The following is a 16,995-nucleotide window of genomic DNA, read 5'->3' as shown; positions in this document are numbered from 1 at the left end:
AGGAGAGTGAAAAAGTTGGCTTAAAGCTCAACATTCAGAAAACTAAGATCATGGCATCTGGTCCCATCACTTCATGGTAAATAGATGGGGAGACAGTGACAGACTTTATTTTTGGGGGGCTCCAAAATCACTGCAGATGGTGATTGCAGCCATGAAATTAAAAGACACTTACTCCTTGGAAGGAAAGTTATGACCAACCTAGACAGCATATTAAAAAGCAGAGACATTACTTTGGCAACAAACATCCGTCTAGTCAAAGCTGTGGTTTTTCCAGTGGTCATGTATAGATGTGAGAGTTGGACTATACAGAAAGCTGAGCGCCGAAGATGCTTTTGAACTGTGGTGTTGGAGAAGACTCTTGAGAGCCCCTTGGACTACAATGAGATCCAACGTGTCCATCCTAAAGGAAATCAATCCTGAATATTCATTGGAAGGACTGATGCTGAAGCTGAAACTCCAATTCTTTGGCCACCTGATGTGAAGAACTGACTCATTGGAAAAGACCGTAATGATGGGAAAGATTGAGGCCAGAAGGAGAAGGGATGACAGAGGATGAGATGGTTGGATGGCATCACGGACTCAATGGACATGAGTTTGAATAACCTCCAGGAGTTGGTGATGGACAGGGAGGCCTGGCATGCTGCAGTCCGTGCGGTTGCAAAGAGTCAGACATGACTGAGAGACTGAACTGAACTGAACTGTTAGGCCAAGCATTATGTCTACAGCAGGATCACATTTAATAGCTCTATAATGTAGGTCCTATTTTTGTTTTCTTATTGAGAAAATTGATGCCGTTTAAGTAATTTCTCACTCATTTTCATTGTGCTAGACAGCAATTCTCCACTGTTCCCTAGACCCATGCCCTTTGCAATATACTTCTATAATTCGTCCCATGAAGAGGTAAATTTCATGTCTCTGGTCCTCAGATTCAGAATGGTCTTGTAACTTGCTGTGGCCAATAGACTGTAGACAAAGTGATATATCAGTTCCAATCCTGGGTCTCCAGAGCCCCTGTGCACTACTTTTCTCTTCTCTGTCTCTTGAATCATTGTCCACTGCCATGAGAACAAGCCAGGGCTAACAGGCTGCTGCTGAGACTGTACTGAGCAAGGACATCTCAGCTGATATTATTCTAGACCAACCAACCTGCCAGCAGACCACGGATGTGAGAGAGGTCAGCCAACCAGGAGACTTGTGGAAAGTAATTGCTATTTTAAACCACTTCATCTAGGGGCAGTTGTAGCTACATGTAGTATGGTAGCAATACATAACTGATGCAGTCATGTGGCCAGGATGTGACAGCATCTCTCTCTCTCACACAAATACACACACACACACAAAGACATGACCTGTGTGCTCTGATCCATGCAGCTTGATAATAGGAGACTAAGAAATTAATTTAACCCCACCTCCATTCATGAAGCCATGAATGTGGAGGGGGCACAAGGAGACCCCCTGCCCTAGCACCAGCATTGGTCGAGTGGGATGGAAGAGAAGGGGAGGGGCCTCAGAGAACTTTCCAGCCTCTTCAAACTAAGAGACATCTCTGTCGCCCCATCTCTGTTCCTTTCTTAAGAGACCCACCCCTCAGCCTGTCCCTCTTTCCTTCCCCTCTCCCTCACCCAGACCTGGCGGATCCTTCAGACCTCTTCCTCTTTCACTTCCTTTGCTGGTGTGGGTGCTATTTGTATGTGGAGAGTAGATCTTTGAAGTTCCTGTTCTTTTCCGTCTCAAGTCTCTAGAAGTGGAAAGGTGGAAGAGATGCCAGTTAAGAGATTTTTAAAATATAAATAAAAGGTTTATAAGACACTACAAAATCACTGCAGATGGTGATTACAGCCACGAAATTAAAAGACGCTTACTCCTTGGAAGGAAAGCTATGACCAACCTAAATAGCATATTCAAAAGTAGAGACATTACTTTGCCAACAAAGGTCCGTCTAGTCAAGTCTATGGTTTTTCCAGTGGTCATGTATGGATGTGAGACTTGGACTGTGAAGAAAGCTGAGCGCCGAAGAATTGATGCTTTTGAACTGTGGTGTTGGAGAAGACTCTTGAGAGTCCCTTGGACTGCAAGGAGATCAACCAGTCCATTCTGAAGGAGACCAGTCCTGGGTGTTCTTTGGAAGGAATGATGCTAAAGCTGAAACTCCGGTACTTTGGCCAGCTCATGTGATGAGTTGACTCACTGGAAAAGACTGTGATGCTGGGAGGGATTGGGGGCAGGAGGAGAAGAGGATGACAGAGGATGAGATGGCTGGATGGCATCACCGACTCGACGGACGTGAGTTTGAGTGATCTCCAGGAGTTGGTGATGGACAGGGAGGCCTGGCATGCTGCAATTCATGGGGTCACAGAATCGGACACAACTGAGTGACTGAACTGAACAGTCTGACTGAATTCTAGCAAACACAGATGTAAGATGGATCAGCACTAGCTGTTGAGTAGAAATTGGTCTTCACAGAACAGTCCACTCAGGAATGGGTCAATACTGGAGTTTCCTGGGGTAGAAACTATGGTCTTCTGAAGGCAAGAGGCTGGGTAAGTGCTAGTGACATTTGCCCTGCCCAGAAATACAGCAGTGGAGGCCAGTGCCACTGTGCTGAACCTATCACTGCTTCAATGTGCTTCTTTCCCCACTGTCCAAGGAAAGGTAAAATCTCATTTTATTTATTCAACAAATGAAGTATCCACTATGTCCTAGACACTGTTCCAGGTGCTGAGGATGTATCAGTGTAAAAGCCATCAAACTTGTGTGGAGACAAGCAACATAGATACATATTTCTTAAGTACTTTGAGGAAAAATAAAGCAGGCTTAAGGTGTGAGGACAGGAAGTACAATCAGACTTGGGAGGCCAGGGAAGACCTTTCTAGGCAGGTGACACTTGAGCAGAGGCTGCATTAAATGAGGGCGTAAGGCACGTAGATACTGGGAGAGAGGGGGCGAGGAACACCAGTTTTCCTGAGGCAGCAGCCACATGCTTGGTCCTTCAGCGGTCCTGCCAGCAGCTGAGCTGATTGGACTGATCAAGGGATGTGGAGACAGCCATGGGCCAATCATCACTGTTAATCATAACCACTATAGACCAATAGGTAGGAATAGTTTGTGGACTGAATGGAGGGAAACATTCAATTTATATCATTTAAGGCAAACTGTATCCCGGTCATGGCTACCCATGAATCATTTGTGGAACTGTGATTCCTGCGCCCACCTACTCTTTATCAAGATCTCTGGAGATGAAGCCCTAGAATCAGTGTTTTTTTAAAAACAGAAACAAAAACCCCTCCAATCTTTCTAACGTATGATCATATATGCAAAGAAAACACGTGAAAGAATGTATATACCAAACTCCAGTATAAGAACCTCAGGCAGAAATGAGCAGAAATGCCTTAAAGAATTTAACTTTTAAAATAGTTCTCAAAATTAGCCCTTTTAATGAAATTCTGTCGTGGTAAAACTGCTATCAAAGACATCCAGTTTGTAATACAGCCCTACTAAAAAGGATCGATTTGATCCTTTATTGCAAACTAGAATGCACTCAGTATTTGTTGGATGAATGTCTCTTAACAGCTTACTGTCAAGTCTGTTGGTCACCCTACTCTTCTGGGTTGCTGCTATCACAGTAGAAATTAACTGATAATGGCATTTCCATTATTGCTGCAAAAGTGGAAAAATTCTCATCTATTAAGCACTCCATTGATACAACCTGCTTAGGTTTCAGACTAGTTAAAATCCTTTTTGATTTGGATAGGTTAATTAACAGATGAATGGATTTCTAACCCATCAACAGGTATCGCATTATTTGAGTGAAAGTTGCTCAGTCATGTCCAAGTCTTTTCAACTCTGTGGACTATACAGTCCATGGAATTCTCCAGGCCAGAATACTGGAGTGGGTAGCCATTCCCTTTTCCAGGGGCTCTTCCCAACCCAGGGATTGAAGCCAGGTCTCCCACATTGCAGGTGTATTCTTTACCACCTGAGCTACCAGGGAAGCCAATTGCATTATGTAGACTTGTCCAAACATTAAAAAAGAAAGGTTATACTAAAAAATCAACTTAGGATGCAATTTAAAGAGAAAAATTTTATTGCAATATAAAACGCACTTATAAAATGTCCACAGAAGGCATGTAATTCTTCACTGCTATATAAATTTACTGGGAATACTTTATTCACTTTCTATTGTTATGACATCACCCAAAACATAAACAATGAGTTATACTCTATAACAAATGCATCACTGATTTTCAACAATCATTGGTTTAATAATTAAAGATTATATAATCACATCTATATTCTGGAATGTTCACTTGCATGTAGTGTAATAGAGTTTAAGAGTATAATTGCACATGGATGGTATAGAAAAACATTCACTACTAAATTATTTTATACCATATGACAGGTTAACATTCTTCCCGACTGAAAAGAAGAGTGTCAGCAGCTTGGTCTCTAGTCAACAGTTCCAGGATTCTCGATGCAGTAGTGTGTATGTGTTTGTGTCTGTGCACCCACCGAAAAACTTAACTCTTTCATAAAAAAGTGCAACATTACCGTACTTATTTTGCATGTTTAAATATGCAAATATGATTATTTGTAAACAAACAAAACCCCACACAAATACTCTTAATTCTAGGAAAAAAACAAAATCTGTCAACTCATAATTATTCTAACATGCTTTAGTTGAACACACATTGGATTTCTGAAAGGTGCATATATTACCTTAGATAATAAAGTGTAAAAATGACTTTCTTATTTCATACTATGAAATGTGCACGTCTGGTATTTCCTTTATGCAAGTTTAGATCAAGAAATTCTAAATCCTGGATCCCCACAATTCACTTAGAAAAGTCCTCAAAATTATGGCTCTTGCAGCAGGTTTATCAGATTACACATGATGAAATGTTCTAGCTCCCTCTATTTCAAGTATTGAAGAAAATGAGGCTCAAAATCTCTGGAGGTTGTAACTAAAAATGTAAAGCTTTAGGAAACAGTTAAATGTGTTTTGAAATATGATATAAACTGAAACATATTCTTAATCTGTGTTAGGCTGATGAGTACCAGGACTTTAAAATAATTTTATTAAATCTGGACATTCATTCAAAAGTGATAAAGAACACAATTTGCCTATTAGTGTATGGTTTTAGACAAACCAATCGTGATGTTTAAAATGTTTTCAATATTGTTGACATCGGTTTTGTTTTCTTTTGAATATTAACTTGATATTCAATTAAACATAAATATTTTGCCTCACACTACATATAATGAAATGAATTACTTTTGAAATGGAAAAAATTTTATAGCACTAGAATGAGAATTTAATAAAGGTATTTAAACATGTCTTTCAACATCATCAGAAGTCCTATAGTATAGAAAATATCTAGTACCCTTAAGGCTTCAGAGTGAGCTGATCTTCTGCAACTTTAAAGCCATTTAAAAAACCAGAAAGTCAAATAGAAAAGACTGCTGCAATAAAGCACCGTCTAAACACTGCAGATATGATCCCACGGTCTGAGTGAGCACTGCTCTTCAGAGCAAGCAACTTTCCACTTTTTCCTAGGCACATGAAGTTTTCAGCTTAGAAAATAACCTAACCTGGTCCTTAACGTATTCATTAAGTGGAATGAATATTTTAAGGTCTTTCTCCCTTAAAAAAAAAAAAAAAAAGATGTATCATCAAACAGTAATAAGACTTGTATCTTACTTTTGGACATTAGCCTTTTCTGGAATTGGCCCAACTGTATAAAATTTTAAGAATTATATGAAAACTGTGGAATAATCACTCTATGAAAACTGTGATGAAATTAAACATCATTATATTGAACTCTTTTCTAGATTTAACTCAGAAATCATAAGTCTTCTTTAACATTAATTTTATAAACATACAGAAGTGAAAAGTGCTAATTTTCAAAAAGTACAATTTTCCCCTCTACTCTGTATCAACATGGAATGATTTCAGTTCTCCTGTACTAAAAGCTGGACTCTTAAAAAACTAGTATTATAATAACTTTATTCAGTAGTAGCTTCAGTTTCAGCTGGACCCCTAATTATTCTTCGAATTCCTCTTTTTCCTGAAGGGCCTTTTGGTTTTGCAAAACTTTGTTTATGTGCATGCTGCTTGGGATGTACTTCTTCATAAAGGAAGTCTGCAGTCAACTCATCCCCATTGTCTATCTCGATCTGTAAGAGGTGAAATTAGCAAAGTGTGATGCAGTATGAAAAAACACAACATTCAAAACCTAATACAAACAACGTTTGCAGGTGTGAATGATCACAGATAAATACATAATACCCATTCCAGCAAGAAAGAACCTAGGACCATACGAAAATAGTTCACTTGACTCTCTTTTGGGGGGAGGAGGTGGGAGCTAAATAGAGTTGCTTGAATATATAATCCACTATATTTATTTTCTGTCTGGTTCTTTCTTCTCCATTTTAACTAATGTTTAAAAATAGTATAGTAGGAATCATCACTATATTCTTAAGTTGTTCTGCTTTAGTACACTATATATTTTCCAGAAACATTACTAATGGAGCCTTCATCACTTGGGTCACTTGAAATCACTCTGTTTCACAGGTTGGCAAACCATGGCCTGCAGGACAAATCTTGTTCAAGTTAAGAGTGTGTTCTACATTTCTAAAGGGTTGTAAAAAACAAAATAATAAAACAAGAATATGTGAAAAAGACCATATGTGGTCTGGCAAAGCCTAAAATACTTACTATCTGGTCTTCTGGTAGAAAGAGTGAGCCAGCCCCTGGTATAGGTGATTCTTAAGAACTTTAAAAGCTCTTAGAATGCTCAGTATCTAAAACACTGGTAATTTGTAAGGACCTGTGTTTTAAGAGTTGAAGAGGTCAAGAATAAACCATATGTTTCCCCATGACTCACCTGCATTTAAGAAAACTTGAACTTAGTTCCCCAAATTTATGTTATGCCCATACTCTTCTTTCCCAACAACTGGAAAGATTCTCAACATCCCATGACTCAGTTATAAATGAAGACTGTGGTTTCTTACTAATAAAGTCTTGAGAAAATAAGAAACATGCAGCTTTAGTAGCACTGTCCAACAGAACTTTCTGCAATGTGGACTTATCCTCGAAATTCTGCACCAAATACAGTGCCATTGGCCACGTTAGCTAAAATGAGCACCTGAAATGTAGCTAGTGTTTTTAAGGAACTGAAATTTAAATTTCATTTAATTTTTATTTATATTTAAATAGCCACATCTACCTTGTGGCTAAACATTAGATCTACAGGGAGGCTGGGATCATAATAGATCATCCCCAAGCACTTAAGAGGATTTCCTAAGGATTCATGATGAGAACAAGGAAAAAAAAAAACACCTTTTTGTTTACAAATTACAGTACATCATGAATCACATGAAAAACAATAAAAATGTAATAAAAATTGAAGAATTTTAAATAGGTATTAAATATATCAATAAGATAAATTAGGTAAAATAAATTAGATAAATAATCAGGTAACTACCTTTCTAATGATGTCCATTTGTAGCTGTCTTTCTACAATCTCTAGCAGAGGGCTCTTGCAGCTAGAATACAGCATTCGTTCTCTTATACTGCATGTGTATCCAGGCATTGAATAAATAAAAACTGTAAATTAATAATAAATCCAATTAGCAGCATATCAATTAAAGCAAATACTAAATCTTGTAAAACTACAATTAAGCCCTCTGGCCAAGAAATAAGAAAGAATATAGTGATGAAATGCCAATCAGCAAACAAAAAGCAACATGTTAAAAAAAAAGTACCATATACCTATAGACTCCAAATAGTCTCCTTCATGAGAATGTTTATACAGAAAGAAATGATAACGTGCTGCATCTTTGGGAATCCTCTTTGGCAAATCTTTTAGTTCTGTATTTATTGTGTTGGCCAAAATTATGATTTCATTTTTTATATCTATTTCCTGTCAATAGAAACAAAATACTTATTAAAATAGATACACAGAAATTTAAAATTTATAATTAAAAAAACAAGGAGATAAGGAGAAAGTTACATAATTTCACTTTTTCCAGTGAATATATTTGCTTTTTTAAGTTTAAAAACAATGAATAAAAAATAAAGACTTAAAATCCATTAAAAACAAACCTTATATTAATACAAGCCAAAGGTACCGAAGAGAGAAGCCACGTCATAATAATCATATGTCTCTTACCAATTGTACATAGTTCAGCTGTCTGTTATTCAATTTTTCCAAAGCTTGAAAAGCTTCTTGAGAAATAGGAAATGCTACTCCTTGTAGTGTTTGATGCTTAGCGTCCACACTCACGTCAGTCTGTACCTAGTATGACAGATTCAATTTACTGATGAATTTTAGCATTAAGCAGTGTCAGATGGCAAAGAAAACCTAAACTCTATACAGTGAGTGCCATTCCACCCTTTTAATATAATTAATTCTGCCCATTTTAATATAATTAAAAGTAACACTTAAAACACCATGAACTTAGAAGGCAAATTGTTCACATTCATCTCAGGTTCTGCTAGCACTTTGTCAACATGCAGAGTGTATGCCACATTTTGATGAAAATGCCAAAAGTGAACATCTGAGTGAGTGTGCAATGTTAGCAGGACTTTGTTTATATGTTTGGTTTGGCACAACTGCCATGAGCTACACACAAGCTCTTTGAAGTATCTTCAGATTGTACTTTTAATTATAATATTTTACTTGATAAAACTTATGAACACTGTGATATAAATACAATATGTATAGAACTTTGTTCCTCTAGACACAAAGTGCAACACAAACACCATGCAGAGTTGAAAGGAGTACAAACAATATACAAAGACACAACATAGCTCAACAAATTGTACTACTGCAGAAGTTCCAGACTTGAGAGCTTTCATTCCTAAGAACATGGGTGTGCATGTATTGGAAGAAGAGTACTTCAAGAAAGCTTTCAATGCACATATTTAAGACTTTTACACTCAATAAATGATATTTTAGTATAGGGTCTCATTTGCAGTACTGCAACAAAGTCAAAATTGAAAGTTTACTTAAAAAAAAATGAATGGAGATTCTACAGCATAAATGGCATTGGATAATGAAAACATTATAGAACATATGCAAATGCATACCCCAATAAGATCCTCTGGGTTCTGATTGCAAGGAATAAAACAAACTATCAAACTTGTTAAAAAAAGTCATGTAAAAGTCCATACTCTGATAACTTGAGTTAAAATAATAATGATAGATCCTTGCTATCAGGTCAATATAAATAATACTCATTTTCCAGACTGATTCTTATTAGTCTGTTACTCAGAGAAGTAAACAGTAGTTTCTGCTACTTGTTCTTTTCTGTAAAATTCCAGTAGAAATACAGTAGCTATTCTAAGTTAAAATTGCTGCAGTAAATACATTAGAAATGATAAACTATAATATGGATGAAATTTATTGACCCATGTGCTAAACAAGTACTCATATAACCATCTCCTACGTATATATATATATATATATGCACACACCCATCCAGGCAGCGCCCATAGACAACTTACAGAGCCTCTAGAAATCCTAAACACACTATAGCATATATGTTTTACTCTCTTTAGTCATTAGTATTCTCTGAAATAACAAAACAAACCTTCCTCAGGCAACCTTATTAGACATCATATACCTCACACTATGTAAGTAACATAAGCTTTTCCCACTTATTTAGAATTCAGAGTATGAAATTAAGAACAGCTGTACTTCTAACAGGATTACTCATCTAACCCATACATTATAAAGACAGGAGAAAGCTATTTATGAAACTGACATGAAGTTTAATATTTACTTCCAACTTTTTCCTAAAAACACATTGAACATGGTCTTGTCTCTAAATGGAACAGAATGTTAGCTATTCAACTTATTCTCCAGTTACCTCTTCATCTATTAATTAAAAATTACAATACTTTTAAGCACTTCAACTCTTGCAAGATTTCAAAATGGTAACATACCTCATTAATTTTAATCTGTCTTAATTCTTCTTCAGCTGCAGTCAGTGGGGCAGGAGAAGACTGTGACAGCAAATATTTTTTATACCCATGTAATGATACATCTTCCTGTAAGCACAGAAATTGACTGTTACTAGTTGTGAGGCTACTTTGCTGCTGCTAAGTCACTACAGTCGTGTCGGCCTCTGTGCAACCCCATAGACGGCAGCCTAACCAGGCTCTCCCGTCCCTGGGATTCTCCAGGCAAGAACACTGGAGTGGGTTGCCATTTCCTTCTCCAATGCATGGAAGTGAAAAGTGAAAGTGAAGTCGCTGAGTTGTGTCCGACTCTTAGTGACCCCACGGACTGCAGCCCACCAGGCTCCTCCATCCGTGGGATTTTCCAGGCAAGAGTACTAGAGTGGGGTGCCATTGCCTTCTCCGGTGAGGCTACTTTAGGAGAAACAAAATTATTAATTTAACAAAAAAATATTTTAATTGAAAATAAATGGTAACAAGAATCTTACTACTTTTCTATTTTAAAAAATATTCTATTCTACAGTTTTCAAAAAGTTTTAAGGAGAGTAGCTATGCTTCATTTCCTAAAGCTTTATAATTACTACCCTTTTGAATGAGTGTGGTGGTGGTAATGCCAGACACATGATGAACCTGATCATGCTTCAAGTCTACAGGACAATTACTACTAACCTTCTGGGGAAGCCTTCCCCATTATTATTTAATAATCAACATCCTCAGATTATGAATTCTGTACTATAATTATTTATAGAAAATAATTATAGTTCTTATTTTATATAATTATTTATAGAAAATAATTATAGTTCTTATTTAAAAGAAAAATTACTCCAAATAAATTTACTTCTCATCAACATTTTGTGGTTTTAAGACTGAAACTAGAATTGAGAAACCAGACCACTTCACAACTAGTGTGAATAAGCAAAGCATTCCCAGCTAGTCTTGTGCTCTACCCATCAGAATGTAATACTCACTGAATCACAATAAAAGCTCTGAATAACAAAACAAAAAATCTGTTCAAAAAATACAGAGTGATTTTCTGAATGTGGGGGTATATGTACAAATACATGTATTTACCATACAAATTCTATAATGAAGTAAATTCTTAATCATAACATACATATTAATCAACAATTACCCCAATCATCAATTTACCTCTCAATATTCCAGTTTAAATAATATATTTATTGCTTCCATATTATGAGTATTAATGTCCAAAATACCTAAAAACTACTGTTTCTTTTAAGTAGTTTAACTACTGTTTCTTTTAATAGGCTCATTTTTCTGAGCCTATTAACTCGTCCTTAAAATGAAAAGATTGAACTAAATGAGGGGTTGAACTAAATTATCTCAAAGAGAGATTCTAGCATTTGAAAACTGAGATGTCAACATATTTTAAAAGGGTGAGTATTGTATGTTTCAGTTAATATGGATATCATATGAAACAACGTTTTCTCTTATTTTTATGTTTACAGATTTACCAATCAGAATTCACATTAATTACCCCATTACCTAGAAGTTCTTTAAGCATTTTAACTGCAACACATAGACTCCATATAAAATATAAGTTTTGTACCTTTACTGTTCCAAACATTTCGTCTTTAATGTGGCCACCTCCAAACTCCTTTTTCAGAGTTGCTCTTGTTGCTGCATACAACATTTTCTGACGAACCTAGCAATTGTGAAAGTTTACTTGTAAGTTTACAGGTGAAAACTATCATTACAAAAATAGCATTTAATGAATGTTTTAAAACCGTCAAGCACATTAAAAATAAACTGTGACAAAGTCCATCAAGTGTAACATGCTAAAATGTGTGGATACAGACAGGCATCATAACACTGGCATCTAAAACATCAACAGCTACTAAGGTAGATCTCAACTTATAAGCCATTTCTCAAAAAGTAGAAAAAGCTAAATTTTAAAAAATTCTTCATTTTTTCAAAGTATAAAATGAGTTCAAGAATTAAAAGAAGCTACTTAAAACATTACTTTAAAGTCATTGAGATAAAGTAATCTTGATAGTGACATTCTACTCAAAGCAAGTCTAGGTGAGATATTACTAATTAAAAATCAAATATTCATGGCATAACTATGGCATAAAACATTCTATGAGGGACAAAGATGAAAAGAATTACACAATATACTATTATTAAGGAGTCTGATATTTATAGCATCTACAGGGAACTACTAAAGATAACTGCCAAAATAGAAATCATTTCATAATTCTGCACTGTCAAATTCAGTATTTCTTTCAAACAAGATATATAGAGTTAAAGGAGGGGATGACTTTTGAGAATGATATCTACAAAACTTTAAAATTATTATTTTCTATAAGAAGAAAGAATTAAGTCTTTAAAATATTGGACTGTATCCATATATTAATTTTTTTGTTCTAACACTTAAGGGCTTCCCTCATAGCTCAGTTGGTAAAGAATCTGCCTGCAATGCAGGAGACCCAGGTTCAATCCCTGGGTCGGGAAGATCCCCTGGAGAAGGAAATGGCAAACCACTCCAGTAGTCTTGCCTAGAGAATCCCATAGACAGAGGAGCCTGGCCGGCTACAGTCAACGGGTCGCAAGAGTCCAAGAGTCGGACATGACTTAGTGACTAAACCACCATCACTCAACTTTCCTAAAAGAAATACTTATCTGTATGTATGCTCATCACCTGAATAGTAGCTATTAAGAATATTTCATATAATGCTCAGTTAGTTCTGTAAAAATTATTTGTTATTATGCTCAGAGCAAAATAGTAACCTTTATTTTTCAGAGAGGTCCAGAAAGTCATTTTTAATAGCCACAAATTTTAAAATTTAAAACCAATAATAATTCTTCTGATTTCAATCAAGGTCAAGATTTCTGAATCTCAGTAAATTATCCTTGGTTCTACATTACCAATCCAAGGACTTTTTTCCATCATCATTCCCTTTTATGAGAAAGACTATTGCTTCCTAACTTTTTCTTGGCCTAGGAATATTTCAGAAAAAAATTTTCTAGCTTTTAATGTGAAAGTGAAAGTGAAGTCACTCAGTCGTCTCCAACTCTTTAGACTCCTAGGACTGTAGCCAACCAGGCTCCTCCGTCCATGGGACTTTCCAGGCAAGAATAATGGAGTGGGTTGCCATTTCCCTCTCCATTTTATATTAAACATGTTACCAAAAATTACTTACATGAGAATGATCAGGAGACCACGCAATGAATATCCATTCATATCCCTGGGCATTCTGAGAATCTAACCTGAATAATACATAGCACGGTTGTTTGTCCTCCAACAGGGGTAAAACAAAGGAATCATAATCCTGATCCCAGGAATCTGAAGGCTTCCTACACGACCCAATCACAAGTTTCTCTGTGAAGAACAATTTTTAAGACACATAAATGGTTTGAAATACCAAATGGTAGAATAATGAAGAATAGAAGAATAAATTAATATGTAATTATTAATTGGTCTATTCACATCAATATATGAAAAGGACCTTGGCTGTAACAATACAATATATAGGAGTATATAATAAAATATTAGTATATACAAAAATATAATATAAAGTAGTATTAAAAAGTAAAAATTATGACCAGCATAGGTAAAATAATGTTATGAAAAAAACAAGAAAGGTACAGACAAAAATGATTATAAATAGCTGAGTTGGATGGTTGAAGAAAGGGTAGTTATAGTCTATTTTCCAAATGTTTGTTATAAAGTATCAACAAAATGTATTTAACTAAGCTTCCTACCACTCAAAGGTGTGATTTCTGAAATTAACATTGAATTGCACAGTTAAGAAATACTAAATAAAAACAGGTTTAGTTCCTACTTGGCCACAGTACTACAAATTTAAAAATCTGTCCACAAGCATAAATTGGTACAGTCACCTTGAGACATTATTGGGAGAATCAAGACTGTATTCTGCATAGAGAATCTCTTGCACATATATACAAAGGTATTCACTGCAGCACTATAAAATAACAGTGGAAACTGAAAATAGCCCACATGTTCATCAGTAAGAGAAGGGACATAAAATATGTGGCAGTCATATGATAAAATTCTATTCATATTTAAAAAGAATTAATGAGCCTCTATCAAAACTAATTATAAAAATAATATTTACAGAAAAGGAATGATGCAGAAAAAGACATCAGTTCATATGAACTTAAAAACTCAAAAACAGCACTATATGTTATTTAGGGATTGCACATACAAAAAAAGTTCCTAATATAGTTTCCTCAGGAGAAGGTCGGGAAGTACAGTTGTTTAAACATCAAATTACAAAGGGTTTGAAGCAAATTGATAAAATGTTAGCAGTTATTAATTTAAGAAGGATGGAAGTATTTGTCATTTATTCTTCATAATTTCCTTATTTAAAATTTTTTCTCAAAACAAAAAACCAGAGAAGTGACAGACAAAATATTGTCATTTTTCTGTTGTAGAGATGTGAGTTATATCAACTTTTCCATTTTACTTACTTGACTAAGTCAATTAGAAAGTGATAACACTTAAAATTTTAGTTCAATAGTTCCAAAACAGACTACTTTACAGTATATGTTTATTCTCATTGAGTGTGTTAACATATGCAGAACTGCATATTTTTCAAACTATTTTAACATATAAGAGAAACTGGAAACCAAATTAGATTTACTTCCAGTTTATGAAAGAACAAGGTATTTTTCCAAAGCAAAATACTTCAAGGTAATTAAGAAATTAGGCCAATGGGATGTTTTAACATATTCATTTGAGATTAAGTAATTATAATTTAATTACTCATACTCAAACCAGGCAAATTAAAAGACTCTCCCACCCAATTAATTTCCCTGCTTTCAGCTTTATTTTGAAAGGATCAATTTACACTTTGTTATATTCTCAGAACTTTTTCCCATAACAAGAAAAGGGAATCATTTCTGCAGCAAACATTACAATCAAGTTGAGAAAACAGGCAGTTTAAAACCCTTTCTTTCTACTTCAAACTAACTTTATTGAAAAATAATTCACAAATAACTCTTTATTTTTCAGATAATTGCCTGTTACTGATTTTCATTCCAGAGATGCAAGCACTGACATTAGATACAGATTGCAATACAGAAATTGAGACACAAAAAAGTGAGAGGAATATGTCACACCAAAACCAACATCTTTTTGTTTCCCTGATAGTCAACTAGAGAATTCAGAAGGTAAGCAGGGGCCTTCAGGAAATGCCCAAAATATAGAGGATCCAGGTTAACTGAAGGCAAGCTCTGAACCTGCTTCACATTTATGAATAGTCCAAATCACTGAGAATGACTTAGCTTCAAAACATAACACCCAATAATTCAAGAACAAAAAAGGTTTAACTAACCATTTTCAATAGATATCTTCAGAAGTCTGTATTTTCCATTTCTTGCTCTGGCAAAGATATCTTTAACGTCTTCACTTGCTGTGCAAAAAGATACCGAAAAGTAATATTTATGCATTAATACTTTCTAATGCTACAATAATAATGCTAATTGAATAAGGAAAACATGAAATATAATACAAAGAAAAAATATTGAGTATGCAATATTTTCTTATTAACAGTAATTTAAATTATAAAACTTAAAAGGTATACCAGACACTGAACACGGCTTTTGTTGTTGCTGTTGTTGTTCAGTCGCTAAGTCATGCATGTCCAACTCTTCTGCGATCCCCTAATCTGTAGCCTGCCAGGCACCATACCAGAGTGGGTTGCCATTCCCTTCTCCAGGGGATCTTCCCCATCCAGGGATCAAACCTACATCTCTTGCACTGGCAGGTCGGTTCTTTACCACTGAGCCACCAGCGAAGCCCCATATTCAGCTAAGAAACATAAGTATGTTTTAAAAGTGTATTAATTCTAACCTGTTCTAGCTATGTTAGAATTGGGAATGAATATATTAAAGTTTCTCAAACCCAATAATGAACAAATTACAAATCTGAGAAATACCTTTACTGATTGTTTGAAAATGCTGAAAATCTGCTTTCATTCTCTTCTGGTCCAATTTCAAGTTTATGATAAATAAAAACACCCTCTTCATCAATTCATTTTCTACATTTTCATGTTTAAAGATGACAATAAACATCAAATGCCCTATCCTGATTGAAGTCAATAAAATTCCTTCAAGTTTATACTTGTGATCACACTTTTCTGACTCGTATTTCTCAAAAAGCTGGAGTAATCTCACTGAGCAAATGTATACTTAATAACCTCTCCCTTGTGCTATTAAAACTTCAGTTTCGTTCTGATTTTGTTCTTGGGGTGTACACTGACAGCAAGAACCACTTTTAATAGTGCTTGCTATTAGACTCAAGCATCAAAGTCAGTAATTAGATATCCATGCATCAAAACTAACGCAAATAAAAGAGTGCTTTTAGATTCGAGACTATTTTGCTTTTCTTTGTGTGTGCAGGAGGAGGTATGGGTGGTGTCAAAGACTTACGAACAAAACACAATTAGATGTTCATCTGGGGAAAAGATTCGTTGTCTATTAACAGGAAGATCTTGTGTTTACACTAGAACTCGTTAAGTGATCGCGAGTAACCCCGGGACATATTATTTGATTCTGATGAGGTGAGAGCTTTCAAACTGCCCATTCGCAAGCCAGGAAATAACACAGGTCAATTAAAACTGCACATTCAACTGCCTGAATGGGATAATTATACGATGCCACACAGATCAGACTTTTCAGTTCCCTGAGGAGTACCTAAGAACGACCAAGACACCTCCTACTTAGGATATATACAACGGTGCTGATGTTCCCATTTTTGGAAGAAAGCGCGGAAGAGTTTGGGAAGCATTCTTAGTAGAAATGAAAAAGATTCCCGCATCTTTCTTTTTTATAATTCAAATCATGTAACAACTCTTCTGGATCGTGAAAAAGAAAATTCGCCTGTCTCTCGACAATAAAGGGACCCCAGTCACCTTCACGGCTCCAGGTCTTCCCAACCCGTAAAGTTGGGTTAAGGTCGGCTGCGGCTGCAGGCACGCCCCCTTCACCCCGGCTGCCGCCAGACCCACTTCCTTCGCTCCGGCGAATTTCGGGGCCGGCCGCAA

At 35.7% G+C, this 16,995-nt stretch overlaps 1 protein-coding gene across 1 annotated transcript; it reads right to left on the bottom strand.

The window, feature by feature from the left end:
- Nucleotides 1-4,066: 4,066 nt before the first annotated feature.
- TWF1 (twinfilin actin-binding protein 1) lies at nucleotides 4,067-16,993 on the bottom strand (the record flags this gene model as incomplete). The annotated part of the gene is made up of 9 exons (XM_010860770.1): nucleotides 4,067-6,174; nucleotides 7,485-7,606; nucleotides 7,772-7,922; nucleotides 8,172-8,297; nucleotides 9,950-10,054; nucleotides 11,535-11,630; nucleotides 13,129-13,307; nucleotides 15,286-15,363; nucleotides 16,864-16,993. Coding segments are annotated over 9 exons (1,158 nt in total), but the record flags the coding sequence as incomplete, so codon positions are not given.
- Between the last annotated feature and the right edge of the window lie 2 nt (nucleotides 16,994-16,995).

The sequence above is a fragment of the Bison bison genome, unplaced genomic scaffold, assembly GCF_000754665.1.
Source record: "Bison bison bison isolate TAMUID 2011002044 unplaced genomic scaffold, Bison_UMD1.0 scf7180017864470, whole genome shotgun sequence".
NCBI classification, from domain to species: Eukaryota; Metazoa; Chordata; class Mammalia; order Artiodactyla; family Bovidae; genus Bison; species Bison bison.
The sequence above is the reverse complement of the archived record's forward strand: the minus strand, read 5'-3'. Positions and strand labels throughout refer to the sequence as shown.